The sequence below is a fragment of the Phyllostomus discolor genome, chromosome 9, assembly GCF_004126475.2.
Source record: "Phyllostomus discolor isolate MPI-MPIP mPhyDis1 chromosome 9, mPhyDis1.pri.v3, whole genome shotgun sequence".
Classification (NCBI taxonomy): domain Eukaryota; kingdom Metazoa; phylum Chordata; class Mammalia; order Chiroptera; family Phyllostomidae; genus Phyllostomus; species Phyllostomus discolor.
The window spans coordinates 86,535,206-86,559,028 of record NC_040911.2 but is presented as its reverse complement, the minus strand read 5'-3'; the positions used below and the strand labels follow the sequence as shown (position 1 = coordinate 86,559,028).

Below are 23,823 nucleotides of genomic sequence, written 5' to 3'. Positions count from 1 at the left end.
CCAGATGCCTTATGCTCACCCAGTTGCCTTATGCACCCAACTCTCTCTGCTCTCCACACCGCGCCCTGCGCCCCGGCTGCTAGTCTCTGCCCCTCCTACTGGTCTGGATGAACGGGTCTACTTCAACTTCTTGGCTGTCCGACTTCCATTCAGATAAATTTTCTGTCAGTTCTGGGTGTTATTCTGCCTCTAAATTGTTGTTGTTCCAATCTTGGTTGTGCGTGGAGGTACGGTGCGTCCACCTATGCCTCCATCTTGGCTGGAAGTCCGTCTTTTTTTTTTTTTTCATTCAGAGAGTCCTTAGTTCTTATCAGTGCTCAAAGAGTCCTTAATTCCTCCTCTAAAGGATTAAGAACAACAAGTTAGGGACTTAGTATCACTAAGAGCAGGGAGTATACATCTTGGAGCATTTGTGACAATGTGGATGCCAAGTGAAATAAGTCAAACAGAGAAAGGCAAATACTGTATTATTTCACTTATATGTGGGATCTAAAAAAGTCAAACCTGTAGAAACAGAGTAGATTGGTAGTTGGCTGGGAGTAGGGAAAGGGGGAATATTGGTCAAAGGGTATGAACTTTTAGTTATAAAATGGGTAACTTCTTGGGAATCTAATATACATATAGCATAGAGATATTAGTTAATGATACTGTATCATATATTTGAAAGTTGCTAAAAGACTAGATCTTAAATGCTCTCACTACACACAAAAAAGAATGTTAATTACATGAGGTGGTGGATGTGTTAACTAATCTTATTGTGGTAATCACTTTTCAATATACAGGAGTAGGAAAAAGTAGGTTTATAGTTCATATGGAAAATAATAGAATACTTAATAAATAATAATATAAAAATAAACTGAGACTTCCAGTCAAATGGCAGCATAGGTAAACATGGTTCAACTCCTCGTATAACCACAGCAAAAATTACAACTAGACTATAAAACAACTGTTATCTAGAATCACCAGAAAATTGAGCTGTATGGAAGTTCCACAACCAAGGAATTAAATAAGTTACATTTAACCAGATAGGTAGGAGGGGCAGAGATGCACAGAGAGGCATGGAGACACTGAGATGTAGTACGGAGGGTCCCACACCCACATATGGTGGATAAAAATCAGGAGGGATACCTGGGAGCGATGGCCCCACACCAGACTACCCAGCCTGGGGTTCCAGTGCCAGGAAGATAAGTCCCCATAAATTCTGACTGTAAAAAAACAGTGGACTTTGGGGCAGCAGAAGAAACTGCAGGATTCTCAGGAGTCTCCTCTTAAAGGGCCTGCAGTGGACTTAGGATTTATGCAGACTCACCCCCTCTGGACTCTAGTATGGGGCAACAGCTACAAGGACATCAGTGGCATATGGGGAGAAATTGAAGTGTCTGGCATTAGAGCAAGTGCTGGGGACAGTTCCCTCCCAGATAAAACTCCAGAGGCCAGTCAGCAGCGTTGTCCCCTTTCTGAGCCCTTGCCTACACAGAACCACACAGCAGCGAGACCATATTGGAGACTCCATCAACCTGGTTCTCGTGGGTTGTCCCCCCCAGGCGATTAACTAAGGCTCTGCCCCATGCAACTTACCAGTACACTTTTCTACAATAGGCCACACTAGTAAGACAGGGAGTCAGGGCGGCTCTACCTAATACATAGAAACAAACACAGGAAAGCTGCCAAAATGAGACAAGGAAATATGGCCTAAATAAAAGCACAGAACAAAACTCCAGAAAAAGAACTAAAACAGAATGAAGATAAGCAATCTAACAGATGCAGAGTTCAAAACACTGATTATCAGGATGCTGAAGGAACTCACTGGGTACTTCAACAGCATGAAAAAGACCCAGGCAGAAATGAAGGTTACACTAAGTGAAATTAAGAAAAATTTACAGGGAGCCAACAGCAGAGTGGATGAAGCTGAGAATCAAATCAATGACTTGGAACATAAAGAAGAAGAAAACATTCAGTTAGAAAAGCAAGAAATAAAAAAGAATCCTAAAAAACAAGGATAGGCTAAGCAGCCTCTGGGACATCTTCAAATGTGCCAACATTCAAATCGTAGGGGTGCTGGAAGGGAAGAGGAAGAACAAGAAATTGAAAACTTGTTTGAAAAAATAATGAAAGAAAATTTCCCTAATTTGGTGAAGGAAATAGACATACAAGTCCAGGAAGCACAGAGAGCCTTAAACAAGATGGACTAAAGAGGACCACACTAAGACACATCATAATTAAAATGCCAGAGGTTAAAGATAAAGAGAGAGTCTTACAAACAGCAAGAGAAGAGCAGATAGGTACCTATAGGGGAGTTCCCATGAGACTATCATCTGATTTTCCAAAAGAAACTTTGCAGGCTAGAAAGGACTGGCAAGAAGTATTCAAAGTGATGAAAAGCAGGGACCTACAACCTAGTTTACTCTATCCAGCAAAGCTATCATTTAGAAATGAAGGGCAGATAAAGTGCTTCCCAGTAAAGCTAAAGTTAAAGGGTTCATCACCACCAAGCCATTATTATATAAAATGGTAAAGGGATTTATTTAAGAAAAAGAAGATAAAAACTACGAACATTAAAGTGGCAATAAATTTACAACTATCAATGACTGAATCCAAAAAACAAACTAAGCAAACAAGCAGAACAGGAACAGAACCATAGATACGGAGATCATCTGGAGGATTAACAATAGGGACAGGGAAAGGGAAGAATGGGGGAAAAGGTACAGGGATTAAGTAGCACAAATTGGTAGGTACAGAATAGACAGGGGGATGTTCAGAACAGTGTAGGAGATAGAGTAGCTAAAGAACTTATGTGCATGACCCATGGATATGAACTAAGAGAGGGGATTGCCTGAGGGAATGGAGGGTACTGGATGGAGAGGGGTTAAGGGGGAAAATTGGGACAACTGTAATAGCATAATTGATAATATATATTTTAAAAATGAATAAACTCATGTACTCACAACTGTAAACCTACTTTTGCTCACCACATATATGTATATATACATATCAATCATTGTGTTATATGCCTTCAACTTACACAATGTTATATATCAATTATACTTCAAAAAGGTGGAAAAGAGAAGAAAATTTAGGGCTGAGGTGAAAAGCTTTAACAAGATTCCTTGGAAGGCCAGAGATGACATAACTAGGCATGAAATTCATAAGCAGAGGAATTCAGAGATAAATTAGCAGTGGCTGTTTTCCTCTCCAAGATAAATTGTCCATGTAAACCGTAATCTTTGTTCTTTGAGGTTACAAGCTAAAATACTTAGGGATGAAGGGTCATGTTATCCACAACTTCCAAATGGTTTAGAAAAAAATTTGTGCATGTTTGTGTGTGTAGAGAGAGCTAAAGGAAATGTGACAAAATGTTAACAATTGGTGGACCTAGGTGTTTAGTTGAATTTTTTCAACTTTTCTATAGTTTGAAATTTTTTAATGTAACAGACTAGAGAAAAAATAGAAAATGTCTATATCCACCTGTGTGTGTTTGTACATATATATGTACACGTGTCTATATGTGGTATATATGGGATATATATGAATATCTGAGGGAGGGTTGGTAGCTGATTTAAGAACACAATCAGCCCTTGGCCAGGTGGTTCAGGTGGTTGGAGCACTGTCCCATACACCAAGAGGTTGCAGGTTTGATCCCCAGTCACAGTGCATATGGGAGCAACTGATCGATCTTTCCCTCCCTCCCCTGTTCTCTCTCTAAAATCAATAAGCATATCATCGGGTGAGTATTTAAAACAAAAACGCAATCAGCCAGATGATTTCAACCAGAATATAAAACTGAGATGTGTTTTAATGAACGTTGACTACAGATGCTGCTAAGATCGTGCATATTCCTTTTGTTTCTGTTCAGCTTTCATAAAAACACCACACATGTTCTAATTACAACAGTTTTTAATGCGGGGGAGAACCTTACAGGGAAGTAATGAAACTAGGTTTCAGTTAGTTTCTTAAAGTCAGATTTTGGTGTCAACAGGAGAGACATCCTTTAATTTAGAGCACAAATAGTTTTAATTGATTTTGTATTGTTTCTGAACACACATAGAGATTTTTGTGCTTTTTTCTTTGTAACAGACTATTTAAAGAGGGAGACAAAAACCAAATGAGCTGTTGTCGATACCTTGTTTTTTTAGCACACTGAGACCGTCTGTTGTCACTGATACGGAGTTAAAATTTGGAATGGTTTCGTTTCTCCACACTCAGAATTCAGCCTATTGGAACATTTGGTTTCTTGTCAGAATAAGAGTTTCACTTACACTGTGTCAGAAATTAACTCATTCTAACCCCTGGTTCGGTAGCTGAGTTGCTTAGAATGTCGTCCCAGTATGCCAAGCCAAGCATGTGAGTTCGATCCCCCGTCAGGGCACATACAACAATCAACCAGTGAATGTATAAATAAGTGGAACAACAAAGTGATGTTTACCTCTACTTTTCTACTTTCTCTCTGAAATCAATTTTAAAATTAACTAATTCTAAATGGCAGGTTTTGGTGATGTTAATAAACTGTTCTTGGTTTGGGTAGAATATCAGAACATGTCTTCCTTCAAATCTTTCCCACTTTTTCAAAATGGGCCCGTATCATATAATCTGGAAGCATTTTAGTCTTGCTGGCTTTAACCCCTGATAATGTAGCTGTGTCTATACTCAGAATACCTCCCAGAAAACTGTGATGCAGAGATGGGGGACTCCATCCCCTCCCCATCTCCAGCTGTTAGCCTGTGAACGTGAATGCTGATTGATTGTGACCAGTTGATTCTCGTGACATTTTACATCTACCTTATTTGACAAAAGCAGCATTAGTCTAGTTGTCCTTTGCTGAGATGTGCTTCCTGTTTGGAACTCAGAATTCATGTGGAAAAGCTGCATGTGGTTTGGTAGAGAGTGATAAAAACCTTAATGTGATTAGAGCATTGTGAATTTGGAGGATAGGCTCTTGAATTTGGAACATGCTGAGGCTAACAGTTGGAAATGCAGCAGAGGATGGAGTATCCACCCCCCTCCCACCCACCCTCACCATAGGTTTTGGGATGCAAAAGGGTATAGGCACAGCTTTGATGATTAGAAAAGAGCTCCTTATTTGAAGAAGGGAAATTATGTCCTTGCAAAATCAAATCTTCCAAGGAACAGGAAAGGGGTGCTTGGGGGTGTAGATAAGGAGAGAAAGGAAGAAGACCCCACCTGCAGATTTTTTTTTTAATTTAAAATTTTCTACTGAAATAGCACAAGCATCTGTGTACAAGCTGATTAATGGTCAAAAAGGTAATAGACCTTTTGGTCAATTTTAACCTCTTTTGCTTTAAGTCTCATCATTGTCAAGGCCGCTGATTACATCTAGAAATATTTACCTTTAGGTTTTAAATTGCATTCCTTAATTTCATTTATGTTTACATTTCTAATATTTTCTTTGTGTGTGTGTCTAATTTTCCTTAGAATTTTAGCCACTTTCCTGTCTCTAACTGGATGCAGTGGGGATTTTTAAAAGAAATTTTGTCTTTGCTTAGGGGTGCTGAGTTAATATGTTGAGCCAATAAGCCCCAGGCATAATGGTAGCTGTGTGGGTGATACTGAGGGAGACAAAAACTGAGGTAGCAAAGAATCTGGCACTGCTGGCCTGACACTCTTCTCTCCTGGAGACTCTCCTATCATAAAATCTTTCTATTTTAAAGTATTTTGGAAGATCGGGGTTACAAGGAATTACTTTTCTTTCATTGTTGGCACATTGTCCCCTTTACTCAGAGTCTACTTATCCCTGTTTAGCTGCCTCCATCTCTATGTAGTCCTGCTAGCTAGCTGCCAGCCTGGGGAACAGGTCTATATCCACCCCCACTACTCCCCACCACCTGCCCCGTCTCTCTGGCTGCTCCTATACAACCCCCTTGTTTCCTGTTAGCAGCCTTCTTTGTGGACCTCACTCCCTTCCGGTGGCCTTCTTTGTGCAATAGAACTCCAGCATCCTTAGCTAGTGGGGCCTCTGTCCTTCTGCCACTGCTGCTGCAGCTGTCCTCTTTGCTGAGCCAGCCACCTTTTCTCTGGTAAAAGCACCTTAGTTTAAATTTTGCTCTTTTAACTAAACAACCCCAGCTGTGAATGGCAGCATAAATCTTACTGATGATAATTCCCACCGCTTAACTTGGACTTTCAGAGATGATCAAAGGGAGGGTTTCAAAGTTTGTTCAGGTTTTCTGATTACGCCTCTACCTTAAATCCTGGAAGAAACCTGGGGTTTTTCCTAGGGTGACCCTTTTGTTTTCTTTTGAAAGATGGCTCTTGTATTGGCTGGTGTGGCTCAGTGGATTGAGCAGGTTTCCGGCTAGGTCCCCAGCAGGGGGCATGCAAGAAGCAACCACACATTAATGTTTCTCTCCCTCCCTCTCCCTCCCTTCCCCTCTCTAAAAATAAATAAATAAAATCTTTTAAAAAAATTCTTTAAAAAAAAAGAGATGGCTCTTGAAGCTCTTTTTTAACTTGGGAAATTTTGCATTATTAAATACCTAAGCTACGTAAAAAATATATAAAGAATAATACATGCTGTGAACCTATTTTAACTTAAAAAAATAAAAAAGTTATTAGGATAACAAAAAAGTTATAACTGAACAGTGCTGTAAGAAATGTGTGTAAGGGGAAGATTTTACCTAGTCATGGTAGGGGAGTGAGTGTGCCTTCCTGAGGAAGTGATTATTTTACTGAGGTGTAAAGGCTATGTGAGAGGGAGTTCACTAGAAGAAGAGGTTGTTCCAGGTCAAATGTATAGGCTTGGGAGCAAGAGGGGGCATGGCACATTCATGGTGTTTGAACCCAGAAAGTGAGAAGTAAGGGGAGTGAGTGTGTGATGAGCCTGGAGAGGGAGGGCCCTGTGGGTCATGGAAAGACTTTCATCTTTATCCTAAAAGTAGTGGGAAGTAATTTGTTTCATGTGCTTTGTCTTTCCCCCCTCCCCCAGTTTAAAAAACAGAAACTCTTCCTTGAACTAGACCAATATGCCCCAGATGTGGCTGAACTCATCCGAACGCCTATGGAAATGCATTACATCCCTCTGAAAGTGGCCCTGTTGTAAGTATTCTCTGACAGAACACGGCTCAGTGCCAACAAGTGCAAGGAAAATCTGATGAGGCTTTCTCATGTTGTTTGTTGTATTTTTGGAGGTTTGCAGTCTTAGTCATCAAGTATTTGCTGTAGTTCTGTTGCACAACTGGGGTTCTGGCCAACAAAAGAGACAGAGCCATTCTGTTTCTGTTGGGACAAAGCCTCACACAGGGACATGCACAATCAGCCCTTCACAAATGCTTTTTCCCTCGATGCTGATCTGGGCTCCAGCCTACTTATAACCACTGTTTGTTTCTATAAAAAAAGAAAGAAAGGGTTCTTCAGTTGTGATATATAGGTTGAGTAAATTCTGATCTTTATATGGTGGTTGTTTTGAGTAACTTCTATCCTTTATGTATAATATAGTCCTCGATTTGTAGTTCAGAAAACAGAGGTAGAGTTCCAAAGGGACCCATGCCATGTGCCCAGATGGGTAACCAAAAGGGAAGAGTGCAACTTACTGAGGCTCTGCAAAAGAATTCTCTAGGAGTACTCAGTGCTGCCAGTAGGTTTAATTCTTTCAGGTTATTCCCATTCATGTTCTTGAGATACAATAGTCAACTAATAGTAATAATATTGAATATTAATGATTTAGGAATATATAGTAAACAAGATGGACAAGTTTCCTCATGCAAAATCATGACCTTAGAACTTCAGAATTAGAAGGGGCCTTATGAGGACAGGTTATTCAACCCTCTGCCTTGTCTGTGAATCTCCTGTTCAGTGTTCAAGACAGATGGCTGTATAGCTGCTTTTTGAACATCACCTTCTACTTAGAAATGTCCCCGTGCCACCAGTTTTGAGGTGTCAGTTCACATCTCTGTATTTCAGAAATATTGGTGGGAAGTACTTATTAGAACCAGAGGTTTAACAACATTATGAATCCCTTATGGACTAATATGTCTCCTGAGGGTAGTCTTGTAATAGCAGCAGCCATTTCTTTAAAGGTTGTGTAATAAACCTATTTGTAATTGCTGGGGAGAAAAAAAAACCACCAACAATTTCTAGGCCTTTGTCTTTAGAACTGCTAATCTTACAGCCCTGGGAGGTATTGGATTTAAGGTCTTTATTTTTAAATAATAATTATAATCTCCCTGAGACACTGTTATGTTTCTTCCTATCTGATAATCAGAATTATGTAACTGGTCTCTCTTTTCACTTTGTCTGCCAGGAAACACAGAGCCCGATTTGAAGCTGATTATTACAGTGCTGTAGAGGACCCAGTGGGTCTTCTTTCCCTGGCCTTTACTTTCTCCTTTCATTTATGTTTCCCTGGTCTTGATTCTTTACTTCTATTTTTATTTTACTGTTATTTTTATTATCTGTTCTTATTTGAGCTGCCTCTGATCTCTTGTGGAAGCCAGGTAGAAAGAAATAAAAATAATAATCCAGTATGAGTATATAAGATTTCCCCACTCACCACATTTCAAATTCATTCTCTCAGTCATTCCTTTTCATCTCAGGAAAAGACTCCGTGTTTCAGCTTAATTCCTTCCCAGTGGAAGTTCAAGATATCCTGTGAAGTTCTAGGGCAACTAGCTTGTTGAACAGCAGATAACTTACTCTGTCCTTGTTGTCCGGCTGGGTGGATACTGCTTGACTACCAAGAGGGCTAAATCTAAGCTGCTCTCGAATGGGGTGGTTAGCCTGTGGCACAGTTTAGGAACCTGGCTGTGAATAAAAAGTACTTTTCTGGGTATAACTATTCCTAAAATATATGGTTGTGGAGAAATTGGTAAAATTTTTTAATTTTAAGTCTGAAGTAGTAGAAAGAATATAGGCTTTCAAACTGGAAAGACCTAATTTTGAATGTATTTATCAGTTGGGGAAACCTTGGGCACCTTAATTAAGTAAGCACTGAGTTCCAGCTTCCTCATGCACAAAACGGGAATAATGCTATTGCTAGTTTGCAGGATCTCTGTAATGATTAAATAAGAGGGTTTTCAATAGACTACATAGCACTGAATAGGGAGTACATGTTCAGTGCCTTTTACCTACTGGCCTCAATCCCACTCCATTCTCTTTTACTTAGAACTCATTTCTAAGAAACTGCCTTCCCTTGAATATGCTTTTAGTAAAACTTTTTTGCTTTCTAGCTCTAGTGGCCAAGACTTCCTGGTCCTTTGACCAGGATTACTAATACTAAATATGTGTGCTTTTCCCCAGCTATCTCTTAAATCCTTACACGGTCTTATCTTGTGTTGCCAAGTCTACCTGTGCCATCAACAACACCCTCATTGCTTTCTTCATTTTGGCCACAATAAAAGGTAAGACCCCCCCCCCCCCCGCCTGCCAAAAGTACAAAGCCTTGATTTGTGTAGTGTTTTGTAACACTTACGCTGTGGATTTTTTAAAGATACAATGCAGCACTTAAAAACTTAAAAAAAAATTACTAAAGTATGAGTGGATAAAAAATCTGTGGTGCATTTACACAATGGAATATTACTCAGCCAAAAGAAAAGAAGGAGATCTTACCTTCTGTGACCTGGTTCATGGATGGACCAGGAGAGTATTATGCTAAGTGAAATAAGCCAGTCACAGAAAGACAAATACCATATGATTTCACTGTGGGATCTAAAGAACAAAAGAAGGTAACAAACAGCCCTGGCTGGTGTGGCTCCATGTATTGAGTGCTGGCCTGTTAGTGAAAGGACCACCGGTTCAATTCCCAGTTGGGGCACATGCCTGGGTTGCAGGCCAGGTCCCCAGTTGGGGGTGTGTAAAAGGCAACCACACATTGATATTTCTCTCCCTCTCTTTCTCCCTCCCTTCCCGTCTCTCTAAAAATAAATAAATCTTTTAAAAAGAGAGAAACTAACAAACAAAAATAGAAGCAGACTCATAGATACATAAAACAGTCAGAGTTGAGGGACTGAGTAAAAAAAGGTTGAAGGGATTAAGTAAAAAAAAAAAACAAAACAGACACAGACAACAGTATGGTGATTGCCAGGAAGAAAAGAAGGTGGGGGTGGTGAGAGAGTGCAAAGCGGGGATAAATGGGGCAGAAAGAGACTTGACTTTGTGTGGTGAGTGTACAATGCAATATGCAGATGATGTGTTACAGTGTTGTATGCTTGAAACCTGTATGGTTTTATTAACAAATGTCACCCTATTAAATTCAATTAAAAAAAGAACTACCGAAGAAATTACACAAGTAATACTAGATTATTATAGAAAATTTAGATAAGCTAAGAGAAAAAAATTAGTTGAAACATCTTGAAATTCTACCATTCAGAAAGTTACTGTTAACATTATTTTTAAAAATATTTTTAATGGCGTATAATGAGATAGCAGTCTTCTACCTCTGTCTTCTCACCCGTAGTTCAACTTCTTCAAATCATCTATTTCTAATTTTTGCTAGTATTTACTTTCATAGTTTTAAAACTTTTATTTATTAATTTTAGAAAGAAAGAAAGAAAGAAACAAAGAAGTTTGTTGTTCCACTTAATTTATGCATTCATTAGTTGATTCTTATATGTACCCTGACTGGGGATTGAACCTTTAACCTTAGCATATCAGGACAATGCTCTAACTAACTGAGCTACCTGGCCAGGGCTACTTCTGTATTTCTAAATAAGACTTCATATTGCTATTTAATGAAATATAAATTTTCAACATTACTCCGTTCTCATGGGAAATAAAGATTTAGCTTTTTTATACCAGTATCTCCACTTTACCTTTACCTCATTTTCTTCGAGGAGTTTGTCACCCTTTTGATTAAATCAGTAGTTGGTACCTATATTTATGACACTGGAGTATTATTTACTGCTAGGCAAAATAGTAACTAAGATTATTTTTTTCTCTTGTATTAGTTTCCTTGAGATCAATAGTTGTTTCTCTTTTTCCTTTTTGCTTGCTTGTTATTTTTGCTTAGTCTTTTTGTACCAATCACTGTTTTTCCCCCAGTTGCTTTGCTAGATCTGTCAAGTGCCTAACTATATTGTATTTTTTTATTTATTGATTTGAGGGAGAGAGGAAGAGGGAAAAAGAAAGAGAGAGAGACAATGATTCATTGTTCTGCTTGTCTATGCACATATTCGTTGACTTGTATGTGTCCTGACGAAGAATTGAACCTGCAACCTTGGCGTATCAGGATGACACTCTAACCAGGGCCTTATTTTTTAAAAATATCTAAAAACATCAAATAATCCATTCATTCTATTATTTTTCTGGAGAAAATTCTTTTTTAAAATGTATTTTATTGATTATGCTATTACAGTTGTCCCATTTCCCCCCTTTATTCTTCTCCATCATGCACATCCCCTCCCACTCACATTCCCCCACTTTAGTTCAAGTCCATGGGTTGTACATATAAGTTCTTCGGTGTCTACATTTCCTATACTATTCTTTACCTCCTCTTGTCTGTTTTCTACCTACCATTTATGCTACTTATTCTCTGTACCCTTTCCCCATTTCTCCCTGTCCCATTTCCCCCATGGATAACCCTCCATGTGATCTTCATATCTGTGATTCTGTTCCTGTTCTACTTGTTTGCTTAGTTTGTTTTTTTAAAGTTTGGTGGTTAATAGCTGTGAGTTTGTTGTCATTGTACTGTTCATATTTTTATCTTCTTTTGCTTAGATAAGTCCCTTTAACATTTCATATAATAAGGGCTGGGTGATGATGAACTCCTTTAACTTTACCTTATCTGGGAAGCACTTTATCTGCCCTTCCATTCTAAATGAAAGCTTTGCTGGATAAAGTAATCTTAGATGTAGGTTCTTGCCTTTCATGACTTGGAATACTTCTTTCCAGCCCCTTCTTGCCTGCAAGATTTCTTTTGAGAAATCAGTTGATAGTCTAATGGGAACTCCTTTGTAGGAAACTATCTCCTTTTCCCTTGCTGCTTTTAAGATTCTTTCCTTATCCTTAATCTTGGGTAATGTAATTATGATGTGTCTTGGTGTGTGCTTCCCTGGGTCCAACTTGTTTGGGACTCTCTGAGCTTCCTGGACTTCCTGAAAGTCTATTTCCTTTGCCAGATTGGAGAAGTTCTCCTTCATAATGTTTTCAAATAAGTTTTCAGTTTTTTACTTTTCTTCTTCTAGCACCCCTGTGGTTTGGATGTTGGAACATTTAAAGTTATCCCAGAGGTTCCTAAGCTTCTCCTCATTTTTTTGAGTTCTGGTTTCTTCATTCTTTTCTGGTTGAATGTTTATTTCTTCCTTCTTCTCCAAACCGTTGATTTGAGTCCTGGTTTCCTTCCTGTCACTCTTGGTTCCCTGTACATTTTCTTTTATTTTGCTTAATGTAGCCTTCATTTTTTCCTCTAATTTGCAACCATATTCAACCAAATACGTGAGCATCCTGATTACCAGTGTTTTGAACTGTGCATCTGATAGGTTGGCTATCTCTTTGTCATTTAGTTGTATTTTTTCTGGAGCTTTGATCTGTTCTTTCACTGGGCCTTTTTTTTTTTGTCTTGGCATGCCTGTTACATAGTAAGGGGCGGAGCCTTAGGTGTTCACTGGAGCAGGGTAAACCACCTCACCAGGTTGTGACTGTGTGGGGGAGGGATCGGAGAGAGAACAGTGTCATTTGCTCTCCTCTCTGCCAGTTTTCAGTCACTTCCCCTACTACCCACAAGCAAATTGGGCCCTTCTGGTGCAGATTCCAGGACCATTGTGGGTTGAGTTTGTGCACATTCTAGGACCCTGTGGTTCTCTCTAGCAAGCTCTTCTGTGAGTCTGGGAGTTTCTCCCACCACCTCAACCCTCACAGATTTTTTCAGTCAGAGGCTTGAGGCTTTATTTCACCATACTGGAACCCTGGGTTGCACAGTCTGTCTCACTCCTCAGTTGTTCCTTTCAGTTTATCTGCATGCGAATATGGGACCACCCTGTCCATCAGCCGACACCTCAGCCTTTCTGCAAGTCCTGTCCGCCCGGCTGCCTAATTCCTCCCCTCCTACCGGTTTGAATGAATGTTTCTTCTTTAACTCCTTGGTTGTTGGACTTCCATACAGTTCGATTTTCTAGCAGTTCTGTTTGTTTTTTGTTTTTAAATTTGTTATTGTCCTTCTTTTGGTTGTATAAGGAGGCACAATGTGTCTACCTATGCCTCCATCTTGGCCAGAAGCCTCCCCATTTTTTTTTATTGTTGTTCAAGTACAGTTGTCTCCATTTCCTCCCCACTACTCCCCCCTGCCCCACCCATCCTCACCTCCTACCCTTGATCCTACCCCCTTTAGGTTTGTCCATGAGACCTTTTTCATGCACCTTCCATTCTGCCCCATTCTGTCCTGGTCATTATCTGGGCCTGGTGCAAAGCCGCCATAGTGGAACTTACCTTTGTCATTCTCTTCTATTGTATCCCCCTTTTCCTGGATTTCTTCTCTTCTTTATTGATTCCCCCCCCCCCCCTTTGTTTTGCTGAGATATTTCCTCTAGCAGTTCTCTAAGAAAAGGTATGTTTGGGGAATAAACATACCTTGCAGTATGTCTGCAGTAATGCAGACAACTGTAATTGAACAACAGTAAAATAATTAAAAAAAAGAAAAGGTGTATTAAATATATGTTTTGAGTTATTTTATGTCTGAAAAATGTCTTTGTTCTAAGTCAGCACCAAAATAATAGTTGAGGCAGACTATAGCATTTTAGATTGGAAAGTTTTCCTTTAGAATTTAGAAGGCATTTTTTTACTGTCTCCTAGCCTCCTGGTTGTTATTGATCAGTTTGATGCCATTATATGTAGCGACCCATTTTTTTTTCTGAAAGACTTAGGGGCTTTGTTTTATCTTTAGTGTTTTGAAATTTCATGATGCTGTGTCTTGACATAGGCCTTCATTTATTATACTGGGCTCTTGGTAGGTCCTATCAATATAGAGACTAGTGTCCTTTAGTTTTAGAAGGTTTTTCTATACTGTTTTTTAAATTCTTTCTGTTTTCTCTTGTCTCCTTGTTAGGAATGTGTGTTAGTTATTGGACTTTTTTGATATATTTAATTTAGATATTTTATTTCCTATTGATAGTTCCATCTTTTTTACTTCCTCCATGTTTTTCTGGGTTATGTCTGTTTTTTATCTTCCAACTCTTCTATTGATTTTGTTGGTCTTCTATTATATTTTAAAGTTTTTTATTGCTCTCCAATTGTTTCATTTGCTTTTTGAAGCAGCCTGTTATTATTTTTATCACCACAATATTCTTCCTTATCTCTCTGAGTACCCCCCTGCCCCACAGTTCTAAACATAGTCTTTTTGTCTTCCTGGTCCCCCCCCCCACTTTGTTTTCCTGTTTATTTTGGGCTCTGTTTTTCATGTGAGAAGGTTTTCTCTTATTTATGGTGGTCCTTGGTTGTCTGTTTATGTTTAAGAATGAGGAACTAACATGTTAATTCGAGGCTCTGCATGGACAGGACTTGTTAACGGACCATTCTCACTGTAGGGAGATAGGACATTGGGCTGGCCTTTTTTGTTGGAGGTATCCCTAAATGTCATCATTTATAGGTTTTTTCTCTCTGAAACTATTTAGTGTTTCCAGAGAGGAGCTCTCCCGTTTCCTGCCTGAGGGTAACAGAATTGGAGTTATCATAGGGTGGGGGGTTCGTGTGACCAACTGCTGAGGTTGTGAGCACAACAAAGGAGATGACTGATTGCAATGTATAGACTTTGTGTGATCTCATTACTCTTCAGCCCACACTTTCCCTTAGCACATTACTGTGCTAAGTATACCTTAGACCTGTGCCTCTTTAATTAATATTCTCCAGTACTGGAGTCTCTGGGGATGGAGTAGAGAGTTAGAAGGATGGAATATGTAGGGGTGGTTACCTGGCTGTGCATAGTTGAGATGAGATCTGGGGTTCTGCCTGGTCTGCATACAAACTTTTAGCTTGATTTCCTTCTCTGTACCTTACTTCCACCTTCCATAGTATCTGGTACCTTCAAGGTGCTGAATTTCTCAGAAGTTCTGTGGGGTGAGTTGGCCTACTTTTTACTGGTATTCCTCTCTGCAGGCCCGTGAGCTATAATTTCTTCCATATTTCTCAGTCATTTATCCCTCTCCTATCTGCTTTATGTTTCTACTATTGTATGAAATTTCATATTGCTATAATCTCCCCTCCTGTTCTTTGTCGTTTAAGACTAGTTTTATTCCTTTATTGCCATTTTGGCAAGGTTTTTGGAAAGAAAGATGATACATGTGATCAATCTACCATTTTTAACTAGAAGTCTGTTAGCTTTGGGGTGTACATCTCCAGATTCTATCTCTCCCCCATTTTTCTTTCAGAGTTTTTAGATAATGTGTCTATTAACTATCACCACAGAAATGTTATTTAACAAACCACTTCAAACTCAGTGGCTTAAAACAGCAAAAACATTAGCTTATACATCTATAAGTCAGTTCAGGTCAGCTAATCTAGGTTGGACATGGCTAGGCAGTTTGTTGGTTTCATCAGGGCTCATTATGCATCAGTGGCTAATCTAGACTGAACTCTACTCCATATGTCTGTCATCCTCCTGGACCAAAGGACTAATTTAGGTGTGTTCTTGTCATAGTGATGGCAGAGGCACAATTGTGAGCAAGCCCAATCAGGCGTGCACTTTTTAAGTTTCTGGTTATATCACATGTGCTAACATTCCATTGATCAAAACATAACACACCCCTGAGCGCAGGGGTGCAGACATCCATCCTGCCCACAGGAAAGGGCGCTGCAGAGTTACATGGCAAAAGGCCTGGACATAGGGAGGGGTGGAGAATCAGGGCCAACGATGCAGTCTACCACATATGTCAATAAACACCTAGTCTGTCACTTTTAATGGCTACACACTATTCCATTATTTGGAAGAATGTGTAGATAGAAATTCTTTAACCATCTTCTACTAATTAAATTTTTAGCTCATGTTCCAGCTTTCAGCTATTTAAATAATACTACACATTACTGTAATTACTGTACATTAATTTCTAATGTACAGTAATTTTCACATCCATGTTCATTTATTTTCTTTATTTTTTTTTAATCCTCACTTGAGGATATGTTGAATTTTAGAGAGATAGGGAGGGGGTAGGGGTGGGAGAGAGAGAGAGAGAAACATTGATCTGTTGCCTCCCATACATGCCGCCATTAGGGATTGATCCCGCAACCCAAGAATGTGCCCTGACCAGGAATGGAACCTGCAACTTTTTTTTTTAAGATTTTATTTATTTATTTTTAGAGAGGGAAGGGAGGGAGAAAGAGAGAGAAACATCAATGTGTGGTTGCTGGGGGCCATGGTCTGCAACCCAGGCATGTGCCCTGACTGGGAATCTAACCTGCAATGCTTTGTTTCTCAGCCCATGCTCAATCCACTGAGCTACACCAGCCAGAGTGGAACCTGCAACCTTTTGGTATATGGGACGACACTCTCCCCCCAACTGAGCCACGCAGCCAGAGCTCAGCTATTTTTGTATAGTAAAGTCCTAGAAATTGTGTCATTGGGTATGTACCTTCTGCAGAATTACTGAAATTGCCTTCAAGAGTTTTACCAATTTATATTCCCATAAGAAATATATTAGAGTCCTTGTTTTCATGCATTGTTGCTAAATAGTTTGCACACTCAGGAAATAAAGAATCAAAAGTTCTATATAGAAGCTTTTACTTACCTTTTCTAGGGTAGCATATGGGAGTGACTTAGGTCTTCACAAGACATCATTTCTTGGGAGTGGTTGTGGTTGTGGATAGTCTTTCTGTCGGCCACTTAGTTTTAACTTATCATTAGGTTACTTAAAATGACTGGATATTGCATAACCTGAATTGTCTTGTTCAGAAGATTGTGGTCTGTTTGTCAGAAACAACTCTGAAATAGTGAAGACTCTTTACTGTTTGAATACTCAGTGCCTCAGTCCCTGTTTTCAGAGCACCAGACTTGGGTAGTCTGATTTATCCAGGTTTCTGGTGTCCATTAAAATAAGGATTATATGCTGTAGCCTGGCAGAAGGGACTGAGCTCTGGACTTTGAAAATGTCACCTTTAAAATAGCGAGCACAAAGATAGAAAAGCTAAAGACATACCCTCTGAAGTTGCATTTAATAGGAGTCTCACAAAAGTGGAAATTGTGCCATTTAAAAACCATCTTGTATATGACCTTTTAAGTCAATGGAAAAGGTTTTGTTGGGGGGGGACCATTTTATAAATGTTATATGTATCTTTTCAGAGCCATATTGTTTTTGGTCCCACAAAACATACAAGAAAATTTTTATTGTGTCACTCCATATCACTGTCTAATGAATTTATAGACATTTTTGTAATTTTATACACACAATTTTGTTTTACTTTTAAGCACTTATTTCATATGAATCATGTGTGACATTGGTCACATATTTGTCAGTTACTTTCAATCTACATTTGATTTTTAAAAATGTTAGGAGTAGTTCAAGTACTTGGTAAGAATAAAAGATATTTAAGTCAGTGAAAGACAAATACCACATGATCTCACTTATATGTGGAATCTAATGAACATAATAAATTAACAAACAAAATTAGAAACAGAAGCATAAATACATAGAACAGACTGACAGTGGCCAGAGCGGAGTGGGAAGACAGGATGAAAGATGGTGGAGGGATTAACCAAAGAACATTCATGCATAACCTGTGGACACGGGCAATGACAGGGGGATTGACTTAAGGGAAAGGGGGACGCTGGGTGGAGGCAGGGAAAGGGAGAAAAAGTGGGAACAACTGTAATTACATAAACAATTTTATAAAAGGATAAAAGATATTCAGACATATAAAATGAAAAGTACAAATCTTTTATCACCCTTCCCTACCTCCACTCTGTTCCTCAAGTATTTTTGTCACGGGGCCCCAGGCCTTCCCTTTTGCTGGACATTTGTTATTTTCCATTGTCAGCAGCTGTAGAGACTACCACAAATAACATTTCTAATCTGTTAAAATATTTGGAGAATTCTATTTTAGTTAGGCCTCTGAACTACTCTGACTCTTTGCCTACTAACAATATATACAGGAGGTTAATTAACTTATGAACTTTGCAAATCATATTTTTACATTTCACATTTGTACCACATACTTAACATTAATAAAGGAATAACTCACTATTTAAAGGAGAAAATGGGAGAATTCACAAAAGAAGGAATACAAATGACTGAAAAATATGGTAAAATATTCAACTCCATAGATAATTAATAAAGAAAAGCAAATTGAAATAACAAAGAACTTATTCTTTGTTATTCTTTGAAAAGCCTTTGTGGCTTTTTCTCCCCTTTCAAGTTGACAAAGATTTTAGAAGGTAATTTTCAGAGCTGGCAAAGGTGCTATCAAATAGGCATTCTCCCACAAGGCAAGGTGTCGTGAATTTGTTTAGTCCTCTTGGGAAGCAATTTTGCAATAGTCTTCAAATGTTTGTACTTTTCATTTATTAATTACACTTTTGAAGATTCTGTTCTAAAGGAATGCAGAAATACAAACAAATTTTTATGATGTGAAGTCATTAAATGCAGGATTATTTATGATAACTGGAAAAATTGGAAAACTCTTCAAAATAGAGGAATGGATAAGTAAAACATGGTTTGTTCATATAGTTAAGAAAAATACAGCTCTGGCTGGTGTGGCTCAGTGGTTTGAGCACCGGCCTGCGAACCAAAGGATCACTGGTTCAATTCCCAGTCAGGGCACATGCCTGGGTTGCAGGCCAGGTCCCCGGCTAGGGGCATGTGAGAGGCAACCACACACTGATGTTTCTCTCCTTCTTTCTCCCTCCCTCCCTCTTTCTCTAAAACAAATAAATAATTTAAAAAATATATAGTGTGTCCATGCACATGATGTTTAAAAAAAAATTGCAAATTATGTGAGAATGCATTTATTTTTAAAGCAGAATACAAAATTGTGTCTTTTAATAAAATATTATCTCAACTATGTTAAAGTATAACAAAAATAGATAGAATATAGATTTCAAAAGATAACTTGTTTCTGCAAAGTTACTTCATATGTGGTTTTTCTTTTTCATATCTGTTTTTTCCCAGAGTTTCTTCAATGAGCACATAAGTAAAAATACATGAATTTGACTGATAAAAAGACAGGGACAGTGGTAGTACACTTTGCATCTCTCTCCCCATATTGCCATGGAGCAGGTGCCTCCCGAACAGAGTGGCCTCGTTTGTTGTCTTCTTGACTCCTTCTACCTGCTGTCCTTTGTCTTCTTTTGTGGCAGCCCAGGGTTGACTGGGACACACTGAAAGGCACAGGCTGGGACAAGGCCCAGGACATTATATTGTGATGTCTTTGTTGGGGTGTTGGCCAGGAAACACAGGTCTGTGGGCAGGGTTGATGTTAGTTTAGTAGAGCGGCTTGGGTTTCATCTCAAAGGTTGGGGCTTTGGTCTAGGTTACTCTGCCTCTCAGTGACCTAATGAAAATACTCCATCCCTGTGAAGTCTTCATTGGGCTTTAAAAAGGAAAACAGACAGATGTTACTAGGTGAACTCCTTCTGTTCACTGTTGGTATTTGTCAACAGTGAAGTGTTCCAGACTAGAAATTTGAGGTTTGCCACTAAGGACCCTTCCAGCCTTTCTTGTTGCACTAAAAGAGGCCTCTGTGACAGCACTTGCTTCCCAAGGAAAAAGAAGAATCAGTAGTATCAGAGGCAGTCCAGTGTGATTAAGAGCTCAGGCTGCTCTGATGTCAGACAGATCAGGTAGGCAATCCCATCTCCACCATTTCCTGGCTGCATCACTTTGAGCCAGTCACTTAACTCTTTTGGCCTTCATTTCCTTATCTATAACATGGGGATTGAACTAAAGAATGAATGAGAATGTAGATGCACATAAAATACTTAGCATGGTGTGGGGGCCTGTGCTCAGTGCTCAGTAAATGGTGGTGCTGGTTGTTACTTTTAATAATATCTTCCTTGCCCTGATGAGTAGGGATCAGTTGTTTGGACATCATTCTGCAAAGTGAAAGGTCACTGGTTTGATTCCTGGTTGGGGCACGTGCCCAGGCTGCAGGTTCAGTCCCCGATCAGGGCAAGTATGAGAGGCAACTGATTGATGTTTCTTCCTCACATCAATGTTTCTCTCCCTCTCTTTCTCTGCCTCTTACACTATCTCTAAAAATCAATAAATAAAATCTTTAAAAATGAAATGATATCCTCCTTTTTATTTATTTGTTTTTCTTATTTACTGATCTCAGACAGAGGAGAGAGGGGAAGATGGGGAGAGAGAGAGTGAGAGAGAGGAGGAAAGAGAGACATCAATTTGTTGTTCCAGTTATTTCTTCATACACTGGTTGTCTCTTGTATGCTCACCTACCAGGGATCAACCCCAAACCTTGGTGTATTGAAGATGCTCCAATCAACTGAGCTAACGGGCCAGGGCCCGTTAAAAAATATCCTCCTTTTACAAAGATCCCTCAGAATTGATAGTATCCCTGAGCCTCCTGGGGAGCACTGGGAAGAGGTTAAAACGAGAGGTTTTCTCCGTGGAGCCCAGCCCTGGAAGAATAATGGCAGAGTGCTGATCCTGAGGCCTGATGATCCCATCCATCATTTCCTTCTCTGGTTCCTCTAGGGCAGAGATTTTCAACCTTTTTCATCTCCTGGCACACATAAGCTAATTACTAAAATTCTGTGGCACACCTAAAAATACATATTTTTGTCAAAAATAGGTATAATTTTAATTGATTTTAAAATATTAATAGTAATTACCTACTCTTTTTTTCCAAAGTGACTTTTTAAAAAATATTTTATTTGTTTATTTTTAGGGAGAGAGAGGGGAAGGGAGGGAGAAAGAGAGGAAGAGAAACATCAAAGTGAGAAACACCGATCTGTTGCCTCTCCTGTGCACCCCGACCCAGGACAGAACCCACGACCCGGGCATGTGCCTTGATCAGGAATCAAACTGGTGACCTTTCGCTTTGTGGGAAGACGCCAAACCAGCTGAGCTACACTGGTCAGGTCTTCCAAAGTGACTTTTTAAAAAATCAGGTGCCTATATTTGTATATGAGGATTTCTGGTATCAAGAATTAACCAATCAGATGCAACCTAATTATGCAACGTGACTTATAAGGTGCAACTCTGTTATGTGACTTATAGGTATATGGTTCAAGATAGGACATTCACACCTGATAGCTATAGTTGTATTGGCTATTGTCATATTTTTATTTGATAGTCTAAGGAAAAAGAGGTCAGTGCCCTTTACCAAGTAGGTATTGCTTGTTTTAAAAATTCTTGTAGCACTCTGGTTGAAAATCACTGCTCTGGGGTAAGGCCCTTCCCATGAAGAGAGTCATAGAGGAGCCAAAGACCCAAGGATGAAGCAGGCTGGGGTAGAGTTTTGTCACTTTAACCCAGCTTCAAACCTGCTCTTTCTAGTTACCAGCTCTTTTGCCTCAGGCAAATCACACAGCCTTAAGAACTTCGGGTTGATCACAGAGATATTATCTGCCTCCTGAATTAGTGGAGGAGTAAGTGAGAACTATAAAATGCTGAACATGCTTCCTTTGCAGAACCTGCTCAACAAATAGTTGCTTTGCTTATTGGGATTTTTATGGTACAGCAAGATTGAGATAAAAAAGGCTGGTACACTGGCCAGTGTGGGTCATTTGGTTGGACATCATTCCGCAGAGCGAAAGGTCACCGGTTCTATTCTTGGTCAGGGCACATACCTGGGTTGCGCATTTTGTCTCTGGTTGGAATATGCACAGGAGGCAACCAATCCATGCTTCTGTCCTTCTCTTTTTCCCCCTTCCCCTCTCTCTAAAAATAAATAAATAAAATCTTAAAAAAAAAAAAGAAGGTAGCATAATGATGCAGTTTAAGAATATGGGGTCTACACCCTGGCTGGCATAGCTCAGTGGATTGAGCACGGGCTGTGAACCAAAGTGTTACAGGTTCGATTTCCAGTCAGGGTACATGCCTGTGTTGCAGGCCATGGCCCCCAGCAACCGCACATTGACGTTTCTCTCTCTCTCTCTCCTTCTCCCTCCCTTCCCTCTCTAAAAATAAATAAATAAAATCTTAAAAAAAAAGAATATGGGGTCTGAAATGAGGCTGTCTGTGTTCAAACCCTATTCGTATTATTCACTAGTGTTGTGACCCTGAGCATATAACCCCTCTGTTCTTCAGTTTCCTTTTCTATAAAGTGGGGATGGTAATAGTACCCACTTCATGGAGTTATTGGAAGGACTAAATGTAAAGTGTTTACAGTCCCGGCTGGAACAGAGTGTGTGCTGGATAAATTATCATCACTGATATGAATGGGCTGCTCTGAGAGAGCCTGCCCTGTTAAAAGAGCACACTTGGCAAGGAATGGCGTACGTTGGGTCAAGCCCCATCGTCACCTCCTCCTTTCCAGCAACCTTGCTTGTGTTCAGGCCCTGGTGCAACTTCCTCTTCTGAATGTCCTATGGGACCTTAGCCCTTTTGACCACATTCCAGTCTGTCCCACTGCCCATCCTGGTATAGGTCACTGTCTATGACCCAGTCTCTGCTCACTCCACTTGAAGTCTGTATACTGAGCCAGCCCCCAGAGCTCCACCTCGCCTACATTCCTGCTTTCTTGTGCAGCTGTGCCACCCACCTTGGCCCAGATCACTCCAAGGTGCAGTCTCTGGAAGCAGAGCATTACCCCAGGTCTTGTTGAGGCTTGTTTTGGCCCCTACCCTGGCACAAACAGGGAGTTGGGAAACATATTCAAAGCTAGATTAGGTGGATAATGAAATTCCTTGATATTCTAGCCAGTGTACGTATACATTTGACTGATTTAGTTTAATATTCCTATGATAAGGCCAAAGACTAGGGCTTGTACAGAAAATTTAGTGTCTAGGTATCTAGGCTGTACTGACAATTAAATGGTTGATTATGTTTGATTTTTTTGTTTCTGGTTTTGTTTTTTTTTTAAATCTCACAGTCCCCTTGGCATGGTCACTCCTGGTAGATAGGTAGGATGCCCTAGCTCTTGCCCAGATGAGGCTGCCATTTCAGGCATTATTTCAGGTGTGCTGTCTTAGCCTATAGGTAGATGTTTTTAGATGATTGTGCAAGCCATGCTCTCCATGATCTGACCCCTACCTACCTGCTAACTGCAACTTTTTATTTTTATTTTTTCTGATACTGATTAATAAAATTATACAGGTTTCAGGGCACAATTCTATAACACATCATCTGTACACTATATTGTGTGCTCACCATCCCAAATCAAGCCTCTGTCTGTCACCATTTAACCCCCCCATACCCTCCACCCCGCCCCAGTCACCACACTGTTATTCATGTCCATGATTTCTTTCTCTTCTTTCTTTCTTGCTCAATCCCTCTACCCACTCCCCACCAAGCCATCCCACCCCCACAACTGTCAGCCTGCTCTCTATCTATGAGCCCGTCTCTGTTTTGCTTGTTAGTTTATTTTGTTCATTAGATTCCACATATGAGTGAAGTCATATGGTACTTGCCTTTCTCTGACTGGCTTATTTCCCATAGCATAATGCTTTCCAGGTCCATCCATACTGTCACAAAGGATAAAATTTCCTTCTTTTTTTTTAAAAGATTTTATTTATTTTATTTTTAGAGAGATGGGAAGGGAGGGAGGAAGAGAGGGAGAGAAACATCAATGTGTGGTTGCCTCTCCTGCACCCCTAACTGGGGACTTGGCCCACAACCCAGGCATGTGCCCTGACTGGGAATTGAACTGGCAACCCTTTGGTTTGCAGGCTGATACTCAATCCACTGAGCCATACCGGCTAAGGCAAAACTTCCTTCTTTTTTATGGCCGAGTAGTATTCCATCATGTAAATGTTCCATAGCTTTTTATCCACTCACT

General features: G+C 39.7%; 1 protein-coding gene across 2 annotated transcripts in view; it reads left to right on the top strand.

Annotated features, from left to right (window-relative positions):
* PIGU (phosphatidylinositol glycan anchor biosynthesis class U) overlaps positions 1-23,823 on the top strand; it is a 96,405-nt gene that overhangs the window by 21,085 nt on the left and 51,497 nt on the right. For both annotated transcript variants that reach the window (XM_028524733.2, XM_036009733.1), the window contains 2 exons: positions 6,941-7,050; positions 9,250-9,350. In XM_028524733.2, coding sequence (XP_028380534.1) covers positions 6,941-7,050; positions 9,250-9,350 — 211 coding nt within the window. The remainder of the gene's footprint in view (positions 1-6,940; positions 7,051-9,249; positions 9,351-23,823) is intronic.